Source organism: Oryctolagus cuniculus, chromosome 8, assembly GCF_051225735.1.
Source record: "Oryctolagus cuniculus isolate XC-2025 breed Fujian yellow rabbit chromosome 8, ASM5122573v1, whole genome shotgun sequence".
NCBI lineage: Eukaryota > Metazoa > Chordata > Mammalia > Lagomorpha > Leporidae > Oryctolagus > Oryctolagus cuniculus.
Genome location: NC_142874.1, coordinates 116,105,033 through 116,120,257, shown reverse-complemented (window position 1 = coordinate 116,120,257; position 15,225 = coordinate 116,105,033). Strand labels below are relative to the sequence as shown.

At 40.3% G+C, this 15,225-nt stretch overlaps 1 protein-coding gene across 1 annotated transcript; it reads right to left on the bottom strand.

Moving 5' to 3' along the window:
• Positions 1–528: 528 nt before the first annotated feature.
• Positions 529–9,852, bottom strand: NAA11 (N-alpha-acetyltransferase 11, NatA catalytic subunit). Its single transcript, XM_002716995.5, has 2 exons — positions 8,953–9,852; positions 529–1,656 (listed from the first exon to the last, which is right to left on the bottom strand). Exons 1-2 carry the CDS (start codon positions 9,640–9,642, stop codon positions 1,624–1,626), a joined length of 723 nt encoding a protein of 240 aa, XP_002717041.4. The 5' UTR covers positions 9,643–9,852; the 3' UTR covers positions 529–1,623.
• Between the last annotated feature and the right edge of the window lie 5,373 nt (positions 9,853–15,225).

Sequence of the window (15,225 nt, the reverse complement as noted above, 5' to 3'; positions counted from 1 at the left end):
TCCTTCTGTTTCTCCATCTGCTGAGCTGTTAACACAAAGACATATTGACAAGGGCTCAAGGAAAACATGGAATATTTCATCAGTAAGATTATGCTGCTCTAGAGACAGATGTTAGAAAGCTGTAATATTTAAAAATAAAGAGATAAACACATACTTGAGGGGAAAGAATGAAATAATTTTGGAGTTGAGAGGAAATTTTAAAAAAAAGGAAAGAAGGAAAAGATAGATGAGAGGTTTGTGTTGGCACACAACATGGCAAATCCTTCTTATGTAGGGGGGGAAATAAAACCTTTCCATCCGCCCCAGGCAATCATTTAACATTAAGCAGACATTCTCAGGGTGTGTAGGGGTGGATTTGTAGGAAGTGCTTAGCAGGGCTGATTATGATTACAGAGAACAGACTGATGTCATCAGATGGTTAATGTCATGGCTTTGAATTAAATACATATGTAGTAGTTTTCATAAAAACGTAAACATGGAAATCAGTACATTGTTTACTAATCCACAGTGAACATGAAAACAACACTTAGTAATGGTAACTCGATTTATCTGATGACTTTCACTGCAGAGATCACAGCACTGTGTTTTCACTTATTTTTACTGGAGAAAAAATAATAGAAGGTGATTATAAGTTTTACAGCTATTTTCAACCCACACAGATTCTACATATTGAGTCAACATGTAACATTCCTAAACAATAGGTTTTGCCTTTTACTGATATTTTAAAGTTTTTTAAATAAAATACAAAGAATAGTAATAGTGAAGCAGAAAGAATTTCAGGTTTGAATTCACACAGATTTGGGTTCCTATCTTGGATGTTTACTTTTCTTCTCTGGCCTTCAGTTTCCTCATCTGCACAAGAATAAAAATATCTACCTACAGGGTTGTGGAAGGACTAAATATAAGAGCACTAGCAATATGCTTGAACATCACAGGTACTCTACAAATGACTAGCTACATCATGAAAAATAAACACAACACAACAAAAAATTTGACACAAACAAGGAGGTTAGAAATTCAATTTAATTATTGGTTATCCTTTTCTTAAAATCTCCAAGTTCTGATTGCACAGCAGAAGCCCTAACTTAGCACCTTCTCCCTCGGGAAGGGGAAGGAGAATACCTCCTTAAGAAAGAGGAGGATGGGATAAATGGGGAGTTTCCAGAGAAAGGAAGAGGAAATAGGACACTTCTGCCATATAAGATGAGGGAGGGGGCATGAGGTCTGACTTGATGATCCTGATTACTCCCTCAGTGATGAACATCGAGATAAATAATGGCAAAAACTGAAAGCTAGGGAGCGTTAAGAGTTCACCCTGCTACCTGTTCAGCGTTCTAGGAGGAGACAACCTTGCAGGATAACCACACACAACACAGGACTACTACAAACAGGAAAGAATGGTGGCATGGTGTGAGCAGGCCAAGGAAGGTTCTCTAATAGCCGGCTTCAAACTTCCTTGGCTGCTGTGCAGCAGGCTCTTCTGTCCAGGTTTTCCTTCATGATCCCAGTACAGTATATGGACAGTTGTTGAGCGTTGAGATTGAGAAGTCATTTGAGTCACTGTGGGATGATGACCCCAATGCAGATGCTGGAGAGCAGACAGACTAAGCTGGGGTCCAAGGATTAGATGTGGCTGAAACATGAGGGCCTGCAGATCTGTTGAGGAGAAGAAAATAAGTGAGCAAGGAAGGGTTATGGGCTCTGATACTTTGGAAAGAAAAGAAGCTTTGAAAAAACCAATGACAGACTTCAGCAGCACATCAGTAAGGAACCCCATAACCAATCTGGACCACATAAATCAACATGGAAATCAGTGAGATTTCTTATGACAGGGTGGATCTAGAGCTCTCTCCTGTCACTGCTATGAAGACACATGCACCCTTCCTGGTGCCTGCAGGCCGCTGCTGATGACAGAAAGGAGAGGAGGAACCCAGAAAGACAGCAATTTATCCCAAAGAACTTATTTTAAACCTACAGAAACTTAAAATTCTAAATGATCCAAGGAAATTTATTTCAATTCTAAAGAAATGAAGGATCTCTTTAACTCTTGATAAGTTAGATGAAATGTGTCCAATTCTATATATCATATTTTCTTTCTGTGAGTCTTGGAAAAGAAACCAAAATACCCATTATGTCTCTTTAGTCATCATTTGAAGTACCTTAATTACATCAGGGGTAATTGGAAATAATGCATATGTTATTTTCTCCCATTTCTTTTTTTTCCCATTTATCTTATGTCTTTTGTTTGTTTGTTTGTTATAGTGGAACAGGAATAAAATGTGGAACAATAGGTCAGAAAGACTTGTCAGCATTACCTTTTCCCATTTGCTATGAACACTGCTCATATATGCAAAAGATTGTTGTATAAAAAACAATTTTATAAAGCTGTTTTAGTTAACTTAGTTAATATCATTTGATAATTTTAAGAAATTGAGATTTAAAAGTGCAATAACATTGTAATAAATGCTCTATAATAGTTTAAGGTGTAGATACTTTCCAAAAAGATTTCCATTTGAATATAAACATTACAGATGTAATTGCTTGACTTACTGAAATTTTTACAACTATAGTTTTATAAAGGTGTCATCTATTACTATTTAAAATATCCTTATAAACATAAGGTAGATCTGTATGGCTTTACTTAAAGAAATCTTATTTTACTCTGAAGACATTAAGCTACAGCAATGGTGTTGGCAGAATATTTTCACAAAGGCTTTTGCTCTGGACATCTGAAACACTGCCCATTCCCAGAACTTTTTAAATATCTTATCTTCCTTCCCTCATCCACCAAAAAGTTCATTAGATTTCATTTTTTTTTTTTTTTGTTTGTTTTGACAGGTAGAGTTATAGACAGTGAGAGAAGAGACAGACAGAGAGAAAGGTCTTCCTTCCACTGGTTCACTCCCCAAATGGCCGCCACGGCCGGCACTGTGCCGATCTGAAGCCAGGAGCCAGGTGCTTCTTCCTGTTCTCCCATGCAGGTGCAGGGGGCCAAGCACTCGGGCCATGCACTGTGCCCTCCTGGGCCACAGCAGAGAGCTGGACTGGAAGAGGAGCAACCAGGACTAGAACCCGGCACCCATATGGGGAGCTACGCTGCAGGTGGAGGATTAACCAAGTGAGCCACGGTGCCGGCCCCATTAGATGTTATATATTGGGCATAGAGAAAGTATAGAATTTAGGACAAATCTCTGCTTTTATCCATTACTTCTGACAAAATTAGTATTTCAGTCACCCTAAATGTACATCATGCTCTGATTGGAATGTGATACTGTTAGTGATTATAAATAATTCGACAATGCATCTATCTGATTAGTAGTTCAAAACAACATTTTATTTCTTTCCAACCCCCTCTTAATCTACATTGAATACAGATGCATTTGAAATCTATGGTTTCTGGCATATCTGGGGTAAGGTTATACTAGGAATTCACCAGACCTGTCAGTCTCTAACTTTCTTCCATATTTCATTATATCATTCCAGTTATAATTAGTTGTCTGGTAAAATTAAGAACAGTCTATTTCAGTGAATGCTCATGTGAACATTTAACAACTTTTTGTTAAAATGACAGCTTAGCGACAGGAAGAATAAACCAGGAAGGGAGAGTTACTGAAGTAACCTTAGTTAACTCAATATTGCCAGCTCAACTGAAAATGCTAAGCTTTTGTGTTTCTTCTTTTTTGTTATTAATCATCCAGCACATATTTTTTGTCAGGAGATGAGCAGCAGTTTGATAGCATTGCTGCCTCAAGCAGCATGTTTTGAACTGACCTGTCTTCATTGCCATGGCTCCCCAGAAACTTCGCCTTTGAGGAGCGTTGATGCCGCTGAATGCTTTGACATTCAGCTTGTCAGTGAAAGCTATTTTAATCATTAAGATGCATCTCCCTTCCAAGATTGCAAACTGTTGCTCATGTACAACATTCTATCATCTGAGTACTGTGGAGAAAAAAAGAAACTGAATAGTTACTACGGATTATATTAAGGGCTAAAATTTACAAAATGTTTTTAACTCTGGGAGGAGTTGTGCTCAGCAGTTTACACGGACTGTCCTGTTCAACACTCAGGATCATGGAGTCTGACTGTTGAGTTTGTATCCCTTCTCTACTCACTCTCTGTATCACACAGCTCTTTCTGTGACACGATTTCCTCATCTGTAAAATGGAGTAACAGTACCTCCCTCCCAGAGATATTAGGAGGATTAAATGCAACAACACTTTATAGAGAGTTCTTGAAATTGCACCTGCCACACTGTGAGTTCTCGTCATGTTCCTAGAAATTTTTAGTACCATTTTTCATGAAGGCACCCAATTCTCCTTCACCAGTTGTCCTACTCATACATCATTCAAACTTTAACTGTCTTGGTTCTCCAGTGGAGATAAGGAAAAATGACAATGATATCTTTCAGGACATTTTCTGTAGGAGGGAGCACCATAATTGTGACAGGATAATACTTTTGAAGTATGGACCTTTTTAATTTTTTCTTGTTCTTTCTTTCTTCACCTTAGCTTCTCCCCCACCCCTCAGGCAGGTGGGCAAATGAGATGGAGGTGCAGCTTCAGACATTTTTGGGGACTTCAGAGTAGAGGCATAATTTCTTCAAGCCTTTTACAAGAGGGACAGTGGCAGCACGGTGGGCAAATCTTGTAGTTTCTATGTGCAGGTTTGTGCAAGAGCAGAAGGAATATGTGTCATGTGTTTGTGCAGTTACCCCCAGGGAGCCTGACAACAATTCCTGGTGCCACAGCATGGAGGGGGAGTTGCAGAAAGATCCAGTGCTCCTAGCTGGGTACAGAGGCAGAACTTCTCATAGTCTAGAGCACTACTGGCATGTTTCACATTATGGCAGAAACCATGTAGGCCAAAACAAAGGTTACCAACACACCTTCCTTACCCTCCCGGGCACAAACTGAATTATATTTCCTAGCCTCCACTGCAGTTAGTTGAGGAAATGGGACCGCCTGTTAAAATCCCTAGAAACCTCTATGTGCAGTTACTTGCTGACCGCTGTATGTCAACCAGTGGAGGGCACGTGATTCTAGGAAAGGAAGTCAGGGATTCTTAACTTGCGACCCATTTAATAATATTTAGGAGAACCATGACCTTGGATTCGGAAAAAAACAATTCTGTAGCCCAGTTACTGAACTTCCACTGGGGATTCAGTAGCATCCCTCTCTAGTCCTTAGGCTTCTGAGCCCTCACCACTCCTATCCCTGTATCCCCATCCCACCCAACTGCTCACCTTCTCTGCCCTCCCTTGTTACCTTATCCTATTGTAGCAATATGTTGGCTCTGGGGACTCCACTCTCTCTGCTCCTTGGGTGAGGCAAGTCAGGTCAATGGCTTGCTTCCTGCTGTCACTGAGGATTTACATCCATATAGAATACGGCAGAGGAATGGCAGACAGACCCTAACTACTGTCTAAGGGATCGCTGATGATTACGATAAGAAACTAGTTAAGGCATTTAAGAAGAAATTTGCCTGCAATGGCACTATAATTGAGCATCCAGGATATAGCAAAGAATTCAGCTACTGATGGCCAATGTAAGACTACACACCAGGCTAAGGATGATCAGCTGAAGGCTCACAGCTTTTAAGTGCTTATGATGCATTGAATCTTAAGTGTGGATTTCCTTCCAATGAATAGAATTTCCTGTATGTCACTTGTCACAAATGTAAAGGCCTCACAGCTTATTTTTACATAATGTCTTTGACTTGGACTAGTGTAACTTCTTCATGTAATAAGCTGAAAGGTGCCATGCAAAAATTTACAATAAAAACAACCAAAAAACAATGCTGTATTTTCACCAACCTCAAATTGAAATTTAGCATTTCTTTCAATTAGGTATGTAGGCACCAAATGCACAGTACTATTAGCAATACTTGCAACTTTGTCACCAATAAAAATCACAGTGATTCATGTTAAATTACTGCAGTTTTATTGGAGGAATCTCAAATATCATTTATACTCAAATATGTACCCCTGCTACCAAAATGGGATGAAACATGGCTGAATGTGTCAGAGATATAAAGAGGTCTCTGGTTGGAATATACCCAGACATGAATAATGAGGACCACAAATTAGCTACAGCCATGGAAGGTGTTTTAGCAGTTAACCTACATGGAAACTGGCTGACAGTATAGGAAATATCTCCTTCATCTTAGATATAAATCTCAATTACAGTAACATAACAAAACAGCTCAATTATTCTTGAATTAGTACAATGATATTTATAATTGCCATATAATAATTTTCATAGCTATTATCTCTCTCTCACTTCTTTGGTGGAAGTTATTGTGTTTCCCACAGCAGATGTTAAGAACCTTTGAATTCATCCAACTTATATATCTAAATATATATAGTTTATATACAGTTGCATAACTTTAATTACCCCTGTTCTCAGCTAGAGCTTAACACTGAAGAATAGATGAGATCAATATTGTATAAATCCTGCTATTCAGGAATTTCAAAATTAACAATTAAAAACAAACTGCTGATTTAAATAATCCTAACAGAGAGTCCAGGATTTAAGACAGGTGTAAATCTTATAAAACTTCTATCAAGGCATTATATTTTAATTTTATCTTACCTTTTAGATTGTTTTGCTGCCTTTATATTAACCTTACATCAAAGCAACCAATCATTGTGAATCCTTCAGGTTAGTAAAAGTCAGATTCAAAGACTCCTTGGAGGACAGACTATTTCTGACCCCCAAGGATTCACTAATGCATCCAGATTTTTTTAACCTATGGAACTAAAAATGAATGACAATAGAATGAGGTTAGTGTTCCATACAGTTTGGGTTTCAGTTGTTTTTTTTTTTTTTTTTTTTTTTTAATCAGGCTGAGTGGACAATGAGAGAGAGAGACAGAGAGAAAGGTCTTCCTTTTCCGTTGGTTCAGCTCCCAGTGGCCACTGCAGCTGGTGCACCGTGCAGGAGCCAGGTGCTTCTCCTGGTCTCCCATGCAGGTGCAGGGCCCAAGTACTTGTGTCATCATCCACTGCACTCCCGGGCCACAGCAGAGAGCTGGACTGGAAGAGGGGCAACCAGGACAGAATCCGGCACCCAGACCGAGACTAGAACCCGGTGTGCCGGCACTGCAGGCGGAGTATTAGCCTATTGAGCCTTGGCGCCAGCCTGGTTTTCAGTATTAAAATATATAAAAATACTAGTACAATCCATTGATTCTTAAATGGTATAATATGCATATAAACAACAGCCTCTCCTGATCTGTGTACCCAGCTCCAGGCCTGATGCCTGGCAAATAACAAATTTTAAGAGTAAATTAATAAAATAACAATTTTCAGTACATGGAGTATATGTCACTCATGACTGGACTTCAATGGTAAGGTGACTAGAATAGTTAAAGCTTCCAAATTGCCAATGGCTCACTGACCCTTTAAATTTTTAAAGTGATACAGAGTTATTTGATGGAAGAAATAGTGTGGGATTATTACAATTGAGCACGTTTCTAAGATATTAGTCTTTTAAAATTATTTTCAGTTTTCTTAGTATTTTTACTAGTGTGTACTAGGAGTAATTGTTTTTGCTCTTTAACATTTCATGTTAATTTCCAAAAATTCAAAAGAGTAAATAATAGCATAAAGAACTCTCTAAGTACCCATTTCCAAACATCTACATGTTGACTGCCATTCTTATTTTACTTCCCCTCCCCTAAGCTTTTTTTCTGGTGTGTGTGTGTTGGAATATTTTCAAACAAATCCTAGTTATCAAATTCTTTCAGCTATAATTACTTCAATATATGTCGCTAAAGGATGTGGACATTTTATAACATAATACCATTTAGCATACCTAAACAAATTAACAGTTCCTCAATAGAATACAGCCCCTGCTCAAATTTTTCCTGATTATCTCAAAAGTGTCTTATAATGGTTTATCTGAATCAGAATCTAAATGTTCAAAACAGTTAAGTTTGATTCATATTATCTGTAAAGTTTATTTCAGTAGAAAATTCTTCCTTTTTTTTAAGATTTTTTATTTATTTATTTGACAGGTAGAGTTATAGACAGTGAGACAGAGAGAAAGGTCTTCCTTCTGTTGGTTCACTCCCCAAATGGCGGCCACGGCCGGCGCTGCGCTGATCCGAAGGCAGGAGCCAGGTGCTTCTCCTGGTCTCCCATGTGGGTGCAGAGGCCCAAGGACCTGGGCCATCCTCCACTGACCTCTCATGCCACAGCAGAGAGCTGGACTGGAAGAGGAGCCACCGGGACTAGAACCCGGCGCCCTTATAGGATGCCGGCGCTGCAGGTGGATTAACCTAGTGCACCGCTGCGCCGGCCCCAAATTCTTCCTTTTTTAATGAAACCAGAACATTTGTCCTGTAGAAATCTCTCCATTCTGGATTTGGCTGATTGAATCATGATATGTGACTTAATGGATCCCTCTATTTTCTATAAAAATGGTGCTTAGAGCTGACACACCATTGTCTTTTGGCAAGAATTATTCATTGGGGGTAATGTGCACTTATTACACTAGGAGGCACATATTTGTCTCTTATTCTAGTGCTGTTAAGATTGACAACTGACTGCAAGTGTTGTCAATCTAACCCATCATTACAAAGTGTTCCAGCTTTGACCTAATAGTATTAGCTACTGATGACTGTTGGCGCATCTATTATTTCATCAAGAGTTGCAAAACGGTGATTTTCTAATGATATCATTCTGTCTCACTTATTAACTCATACCAAAAAAGCAGAATAAATGTTTCTTTTACTGGACTTTCAGCTTCCGAGTGGATGTCCTATTAACTCCAACAGTGAGCAAAGAGTCTTCCCCAAACCCAGCCTACGCTGCTCCCTGAGACCCCCGGTTGTTGTTACTGTGAAACCTAGCAGGGCTGGAATGGAATAGGATAGGATGGGACTGGGCAGCCCCAGGTGTGGGGCAGGGAGTTCTGGATGGGGAAACAGTGGTCAGAGAGGAGCCCATACCTCAGGCAGGCTCCAGGAGGTGGAACTGAAGTCCTCCGCGCTGCTCTGGACGTCAGTGCTGGGTTCCTTGCTGCCGCTGCCACCGACAGCAGCAGCCGCGTTCTCCTGCTGGCAGGCGTCTGCCGACCCAGGAAGCACGCTGTCCTGGCTCTCCTGGCTCTCCGTGGAGCAGAGCAGCACACACCCGCCCTTCTCCTTCGGCTCCGGCTGCTGTCTGAGCACGTCTGCCATCTGCGAGAGATCCCGCTTCATAGCGTAGGCATCTTCCCCATCGGCATAGTATTTGGGTTCCACCTCACTAACCTGAAAGTTGAGGGTGTCAGAGTAGAGGTGCAAGGCCGCGCGGTTACTCTTCCGGACGTGCAGGGACACGTACTTGGCGCTAAAGCTCTCTATCATGGCCCGGGAGGCCTGGTCCATTAACTTCTGGGCCAGGCCGAGGCGCCGGTGCGAGCGCTTCACGGCCAGAGAGGTGATGTGTCCATGCGGGACATCGTCTGGATCCTCCTCCATTTTGGCCAGGACGTAGCCCACAATCTTCCCGTCCTCGTCCTCGGCGATGTAGGAGAGCTGCGGCCAGGAAAGGCCATGGTAGAAATAGTATTTCATCTGGTAGTTCTCAGGCAGGCAGAGCAGGTTGCAGTGCTGCATGTTCATCAGGTCGTCCGGCCGGGCGTTGCGGATATTCATGGTGGCAGCGCGTGAGAACGGGGGCGAGGCGCACAAGCCCAAGCCCAAGCCAACACCGTTTGCCTCTGCGCCTTCAGTTCACCGGGGCCGCAGCCGCAGAGCTGGCGGCGTGGAGGTGGGATGGCGGGAAGGCGGGAGGACCAGGCGCCGGAAGGGGTGGTGCTAAGCCCTGGCTTCCGGAAATGCAGCCAATGAGGCTTCCTCTTTATTGTGCGTGCGCGTGCACCTCCGAGTGCGGGGGTAGGGAGCGTGGAGTGCTTGAGCAGCTCCTTGGTTTCAAAGATGGTGTTTGGCCTGTTGGGGTCATTACTTTTATATTTGTTTCAGCGTTAGCTTTTTATTGTGCATCTCTCGGTATACATACTGAACTAACGCATGTAATGAAGTTGGTGCAAAAACCAGAACATTGCCAGACCTCTCGTCTGCTTCAGTATGGCGCACCGCATGCCTCCAAAGTACCTGCCACACGGACTCCTAGGGGACTGGCTAAATGAAATACTGCATGCGTTCTTTGTTTTCAGGTTTTGTCTTTTCACTCTCCGAGTTCCATCCACCTCGCTGTGTAGAGTTGAGGTGCTTCATACTTTTGTTGTTTGATTTTTCACTGCCCAAATATACTGTGGTTTGCTCATCCGTTGTATTAGTGATTCCTGTTTATGCTGTTTCCAGTTTGAGAATAGTGTGAATACCTAAGCGTTCCAAACACACCGTTTGTTGACACATGCGTGTATTTACCTAGGATTAGAATTACTCTATCAGAGACCATCATGATGTTCAGCTTTTGTAAATATTAAGGAGTTTTCCGAAGCATGTAGTTGCTTTGAATTCTCATCAGCATTTGGTCTTTTCTCACTTTTTTTTTTTTTTTTTTTGCCCTTCTTGTGTGTGTATGAAAGTATTACCTAATTACCTATTTTGCATTTCTTTGATGGCTAGCAAAGTTGACCATCTTTTTACATACTTAGATTTGTTAGTCATTCAATGTCTTTTGTGAAGTGGCTGCTCAAATCTTTTACTCATTTTTGTATTGGGTTGTGCCTTTTGCTCATTAATTTTATGTATATATATAAATACACACTGGATATAAATCTTTTGTTACATATTTATAATTAATATCATCTAATGGCTTTTTCCTCTCTTAATGCTGATTTTTAACACCAAGTATAAATTTTATTTGATTTAGTGTTACAGAGAGAGAGGGAGAGACAGAGAGATCCGCCATCTGCTGTTTCACTTTCCAGATAGCTACAAAGACTCAGACTGGGCCAGGTCAGAGCTAGGAGCCAGGAGCCAGGAGTTTCATCTGAATCTCCCACATGTGTGTTAGGGGTCCAATCACTTGAACCATCTTCCACTGCTTTTTCTAGGCCCTTAGGAGGGAGCTGGACTGGAAGTGGAGCAGCTGGGACTTGAAGTGGCAACTATATGGGGTGCTGACATCACAGGCAGCAGCTTTACCCACTACCCCATAATGCCACCCCCCAAGTATAAATTTTAATATGACCCATTTGTCCATTTTTGAAATTTTATGGTTAATATTTTTTGTGTCCTGTTTAGGAAATCTTTGCCTATTTTACTAACAAAGTAGAGGTGGTATTCTATTTATTCCCAAAAGTATTATTCTGCATTTTATATTTTGATATTCAGCTCTTTGAAATTTATTTTTGTGTATGTTGTAAGGAAGCAATTCAGTTAGTTTGTCCTATGTAGATAGACAATTCATTTAGCATAATTTTTTTGGGGAAAAATCTTCACTGCACCACATTGCTAACATTGTGACAAATCCTAAATTCCATTTCTAGATACATTAAAATTCTAATACCATCTTTGGAATGCAAGGGCTGGAAGGAAGTTCTGTTTTATTAGCACTATTTGCACATAAGCTGACTGTACATCCTACAATTATCTCTATGTCTTGTATGATCTTCCATACCAGATTCCCAGCACAGCTGCAAACTCAGAAACTAATATTTATTCTGTTGTAATTACGTTAGCCCCTTTTAATTCACAGGAGATATATTCTAAGCCTCCAGCGAATGCCTGAAACCATGGGATTCCAAAGAGTACTGAACTCTATGTATACCATCTTCCCTTCATAAATGCATAAATATGATAGAGTTTAATTTATAAATTTGTCACAATAAGAAATTAACAACAGCAATAATAAAATACACTATACCTTAGCCAAAAGGCTGATAAGCAATCACAACAATAATAAAATAGAATAATTATAATAGTATATAATAAAAATGTGTGCTTTGGGATTGTTATTAACTAAAATAGGGGTTAAGCGCAAGCTCTGTAATGTTGTGACAGTCAATCTGATAATCAATAACATTACTAAATGACTAATAGGTAGCGCATACAGCATAGATAATGCTGGACAAATGGATATTAACATCTCAGGTACAGAACACATAAGATTGTATCACACTTCTTAGAATAGTGCACAATTTAAAACTCACATTTGCTTATTTGCAGAATTTTGAATTTCTTATTTTCCGACAGATTGACCATGGGTGACTGAAACCACAGAAATAAAAACTGGGTAAGGAGGAACTACTATGTATCATTATACAGATAATTGATATCAGATATATCAATTATGTATATATAATATGTGAGCAGCACTACCGCTAATGTGTACACTCTTAAGAGCCATCTGATTTGTGAAACATAGCTTGAATAGCCACCATTTCTTTTGTAATTTTATAGTTTTCTGTTTTCATTAAAACATTTTGAAGATTTAAGATAGCTGTTTAAGTTCCTTGGTGGCTTGATAGTCTGTACTTTGGAAAAATTATTTCCTAGTGTTATTCCCGTTCAGAAATTTCTCTTCTATGTTGTACTTCACACCATGGACAGGGCTGTGTCCTTAGAAGTGATATAGTTCTAAAAGCATGGTCCATACGAAGTATTTGCTTGACTCTCCTCTGTTATAGTCTCCTGAAAAGATCACCTAGATTACCAAAACTTGAATAAATCAGAATAAAAATATTTTACATTCAGCCCAGTTAAATTATAGATATTATATCATCATATAGAACAATTGTTGTCCTAATGCTCAAGAACACTAGTACCAGTAGCTGAGTAGTATGCTTGACATATTCCACAGTGGGCAGGGTACCAAAATCAACTGCATCAAGCATGGTTTTTAATATAATTAATCTTTACACATATGTAAACACAGAAGGCATATGATGACAATTCCACTGTCAAGGAAGAAGGATCTACCAGATACAATGATGAGAGCAGCTATGGTGAAAAATAGAGCAACTAGTTTTATTCTGATAAGCCCTTTTTCCTTGACAGAAAAGTTACTTTTTACTTGAATTTTCATTTCAGTTGCACTAAAAAAAGGATCCAAGAGTAAAGACTCAAACTTTAAGATGATATTAGCAATAAATAGCACTTGATTTGCCTCTGCTACTGGGATCAAATGTAAACCTTCTCTGATGAATAATAAAGAACCTGTAAGTTCTGTGCCATAGATAAGCGCTTCTTATCAGAGTTTGTTGGTAGGCCACTTTTATCATAAATGAAAAATCTTCGCAATCTTCTTTAATACTTTGCAATAATTTAAGATAAAATGATCTGAGACATAAAGACAGTATTATAAATGAGAGATTCTGGAGTTCAAGCCAGGTTTAATGTTGCCTCATTTATATTTTATGGGGAGAAAGCCCCTATGTGCCTCGTGGTTATAAATCTCATGCTTATAAAAATCTGAAGACAAAACATATGATCATTCGAGTCTGGTTTCTACAAGATTTTCAGTCAGTTGCTTTTCAACCTTTTATTTGCCTCAACCTACAATATATTACTACTGATTCTAAGTAATACTAAAGTGTCCCTGAGTTGATAATCTCTATATGCTGCTTTCACCATATGACTTATAAACTTTGCTTCCTTCTTGTTATTAATCAATGAGTTTATTTAAAATCTTAAGAAGATATTTTAAATAGCTTTATATCTCCTTTGCCTAATCATTATATCAAGTTTAGTGCAAGAATATATTACATGGGGCCAGCGCTGTGGTACAGCGGGTAAAGCCACTGCCTTCAGTACCAGCATCTCATATGTGGGCCAGTTCGAGACCCAGCTGCTCCACTTCCGATCCAGCTCTCTGCAATGGCCTGGGAAAGAAGTAGAAGATGGCCCAACGTGCCTGGGCCCCTGCATCCTCGTGGGAGACCCAGAAGAAGCTCCTGGCTCCTGGATTCTGGTTTCGGGCTTCAGATAGGCCCAGCTCCCGCAGTTTTAGCCATTTGGAGAGTGAACCTATAGATGGAAGACTTTCTCTCTCTCTCTCTTTCCCTCTCTCTCTCTCCTTCTCTCTCTGTCTCTCCTCTCTAACTCTGCCTTTCAAATAAATAAAAAAAAAAACAAATACTTTTTAAAGATTTATTTATTTATTTGAAAGTCAGAGTTACACAGAGAGAGGCAGAGAAAGAGAGAGAGGTCTTCCATGCGATGGTTCACTCTCCCCAGTTGGCCACAACAGCCAGAGCTGCACCGATCTGAAGCCAGGAGCCAGGAGCTTCCTCCAGGTCTCCCATGCGGGTGCAGGGGCTCAAGGACTTGGGCCATCTTCTACTGCTTTCCCAGGCCATAGCAGAGAGCTGGATTGGAAGTGGAGCAGCTGGGTCTCAAACCGGCGCCCATATGGGATGCTAGCACTTCAGGCCAGGGTGTTAACCAGCCTCGCCACAGCGTTGGCCCCAATAAAAAACAAATATTAAAAAAATAATTATATATTATGAGAAAAAATATGTAAAATTTCTTACACACTTTGAGCAGCTTTCCTTCATCTGTATGAGTAGATGATTTTTGTAAGTGACACTGACAATGACAGTAAACCATTTTTTTTATCTTTACTAGGATTTTTAAAGTGATAGGGTTGAAAAATAAGGAAGACACAAAACATCAACCAATTTAGAAAAATTAAAAGCATACTGGCTGGTGCCATGGCTCACTTGGATAATTCTCCACCTGCAGCACCAGCACCCTGGGTTCTAGTCCCAGTTGGGGTGCTGGGTACTAGTTCCAGTTGCTCCTCTTCCAGTCCAGCTCTCTGCTGTGGCCAGGGAAGGCAGTGGAGGATGGCCCAAGTGCTTGGGTCCCTGCACCTGCATGGGAGACTAGGAGGAAGCACCTGGCTCCTGGCTTTGGACTGGCGCAGCGCTGGCCATAGTGGCCATTAGGGGAGTGAACCAACGGAAGGAAGACCTTTCTCTCTGTCTCTCTCTCACTGTCTATAACTCTCTCTCTGTCTCTCTCTCTCACTGTTTAAATCTGCCTGTCAAAAAAAAAAAAAAGCATACTAGCTATTTTTCTGTTTTGTTGTTGTTGTTTTACTATCATGTCTTTCATCTGCCTTTATCATTCCATGGGCCATGAAACCAATGAAGCATCCACACAAATGTGGGGACCCACAAAAATTTTGGAAGAAGGGGCACCTTATTCATCAGCATGCCCTTTTTTTCTTTGATTCCACTTAATCTGTCTGAGGGCTCATTTTAGAGTAAGGAATCAACAAAGGGAACTAGCTGCACCCTGAGGAGAATATGCAGTCATTTTGAC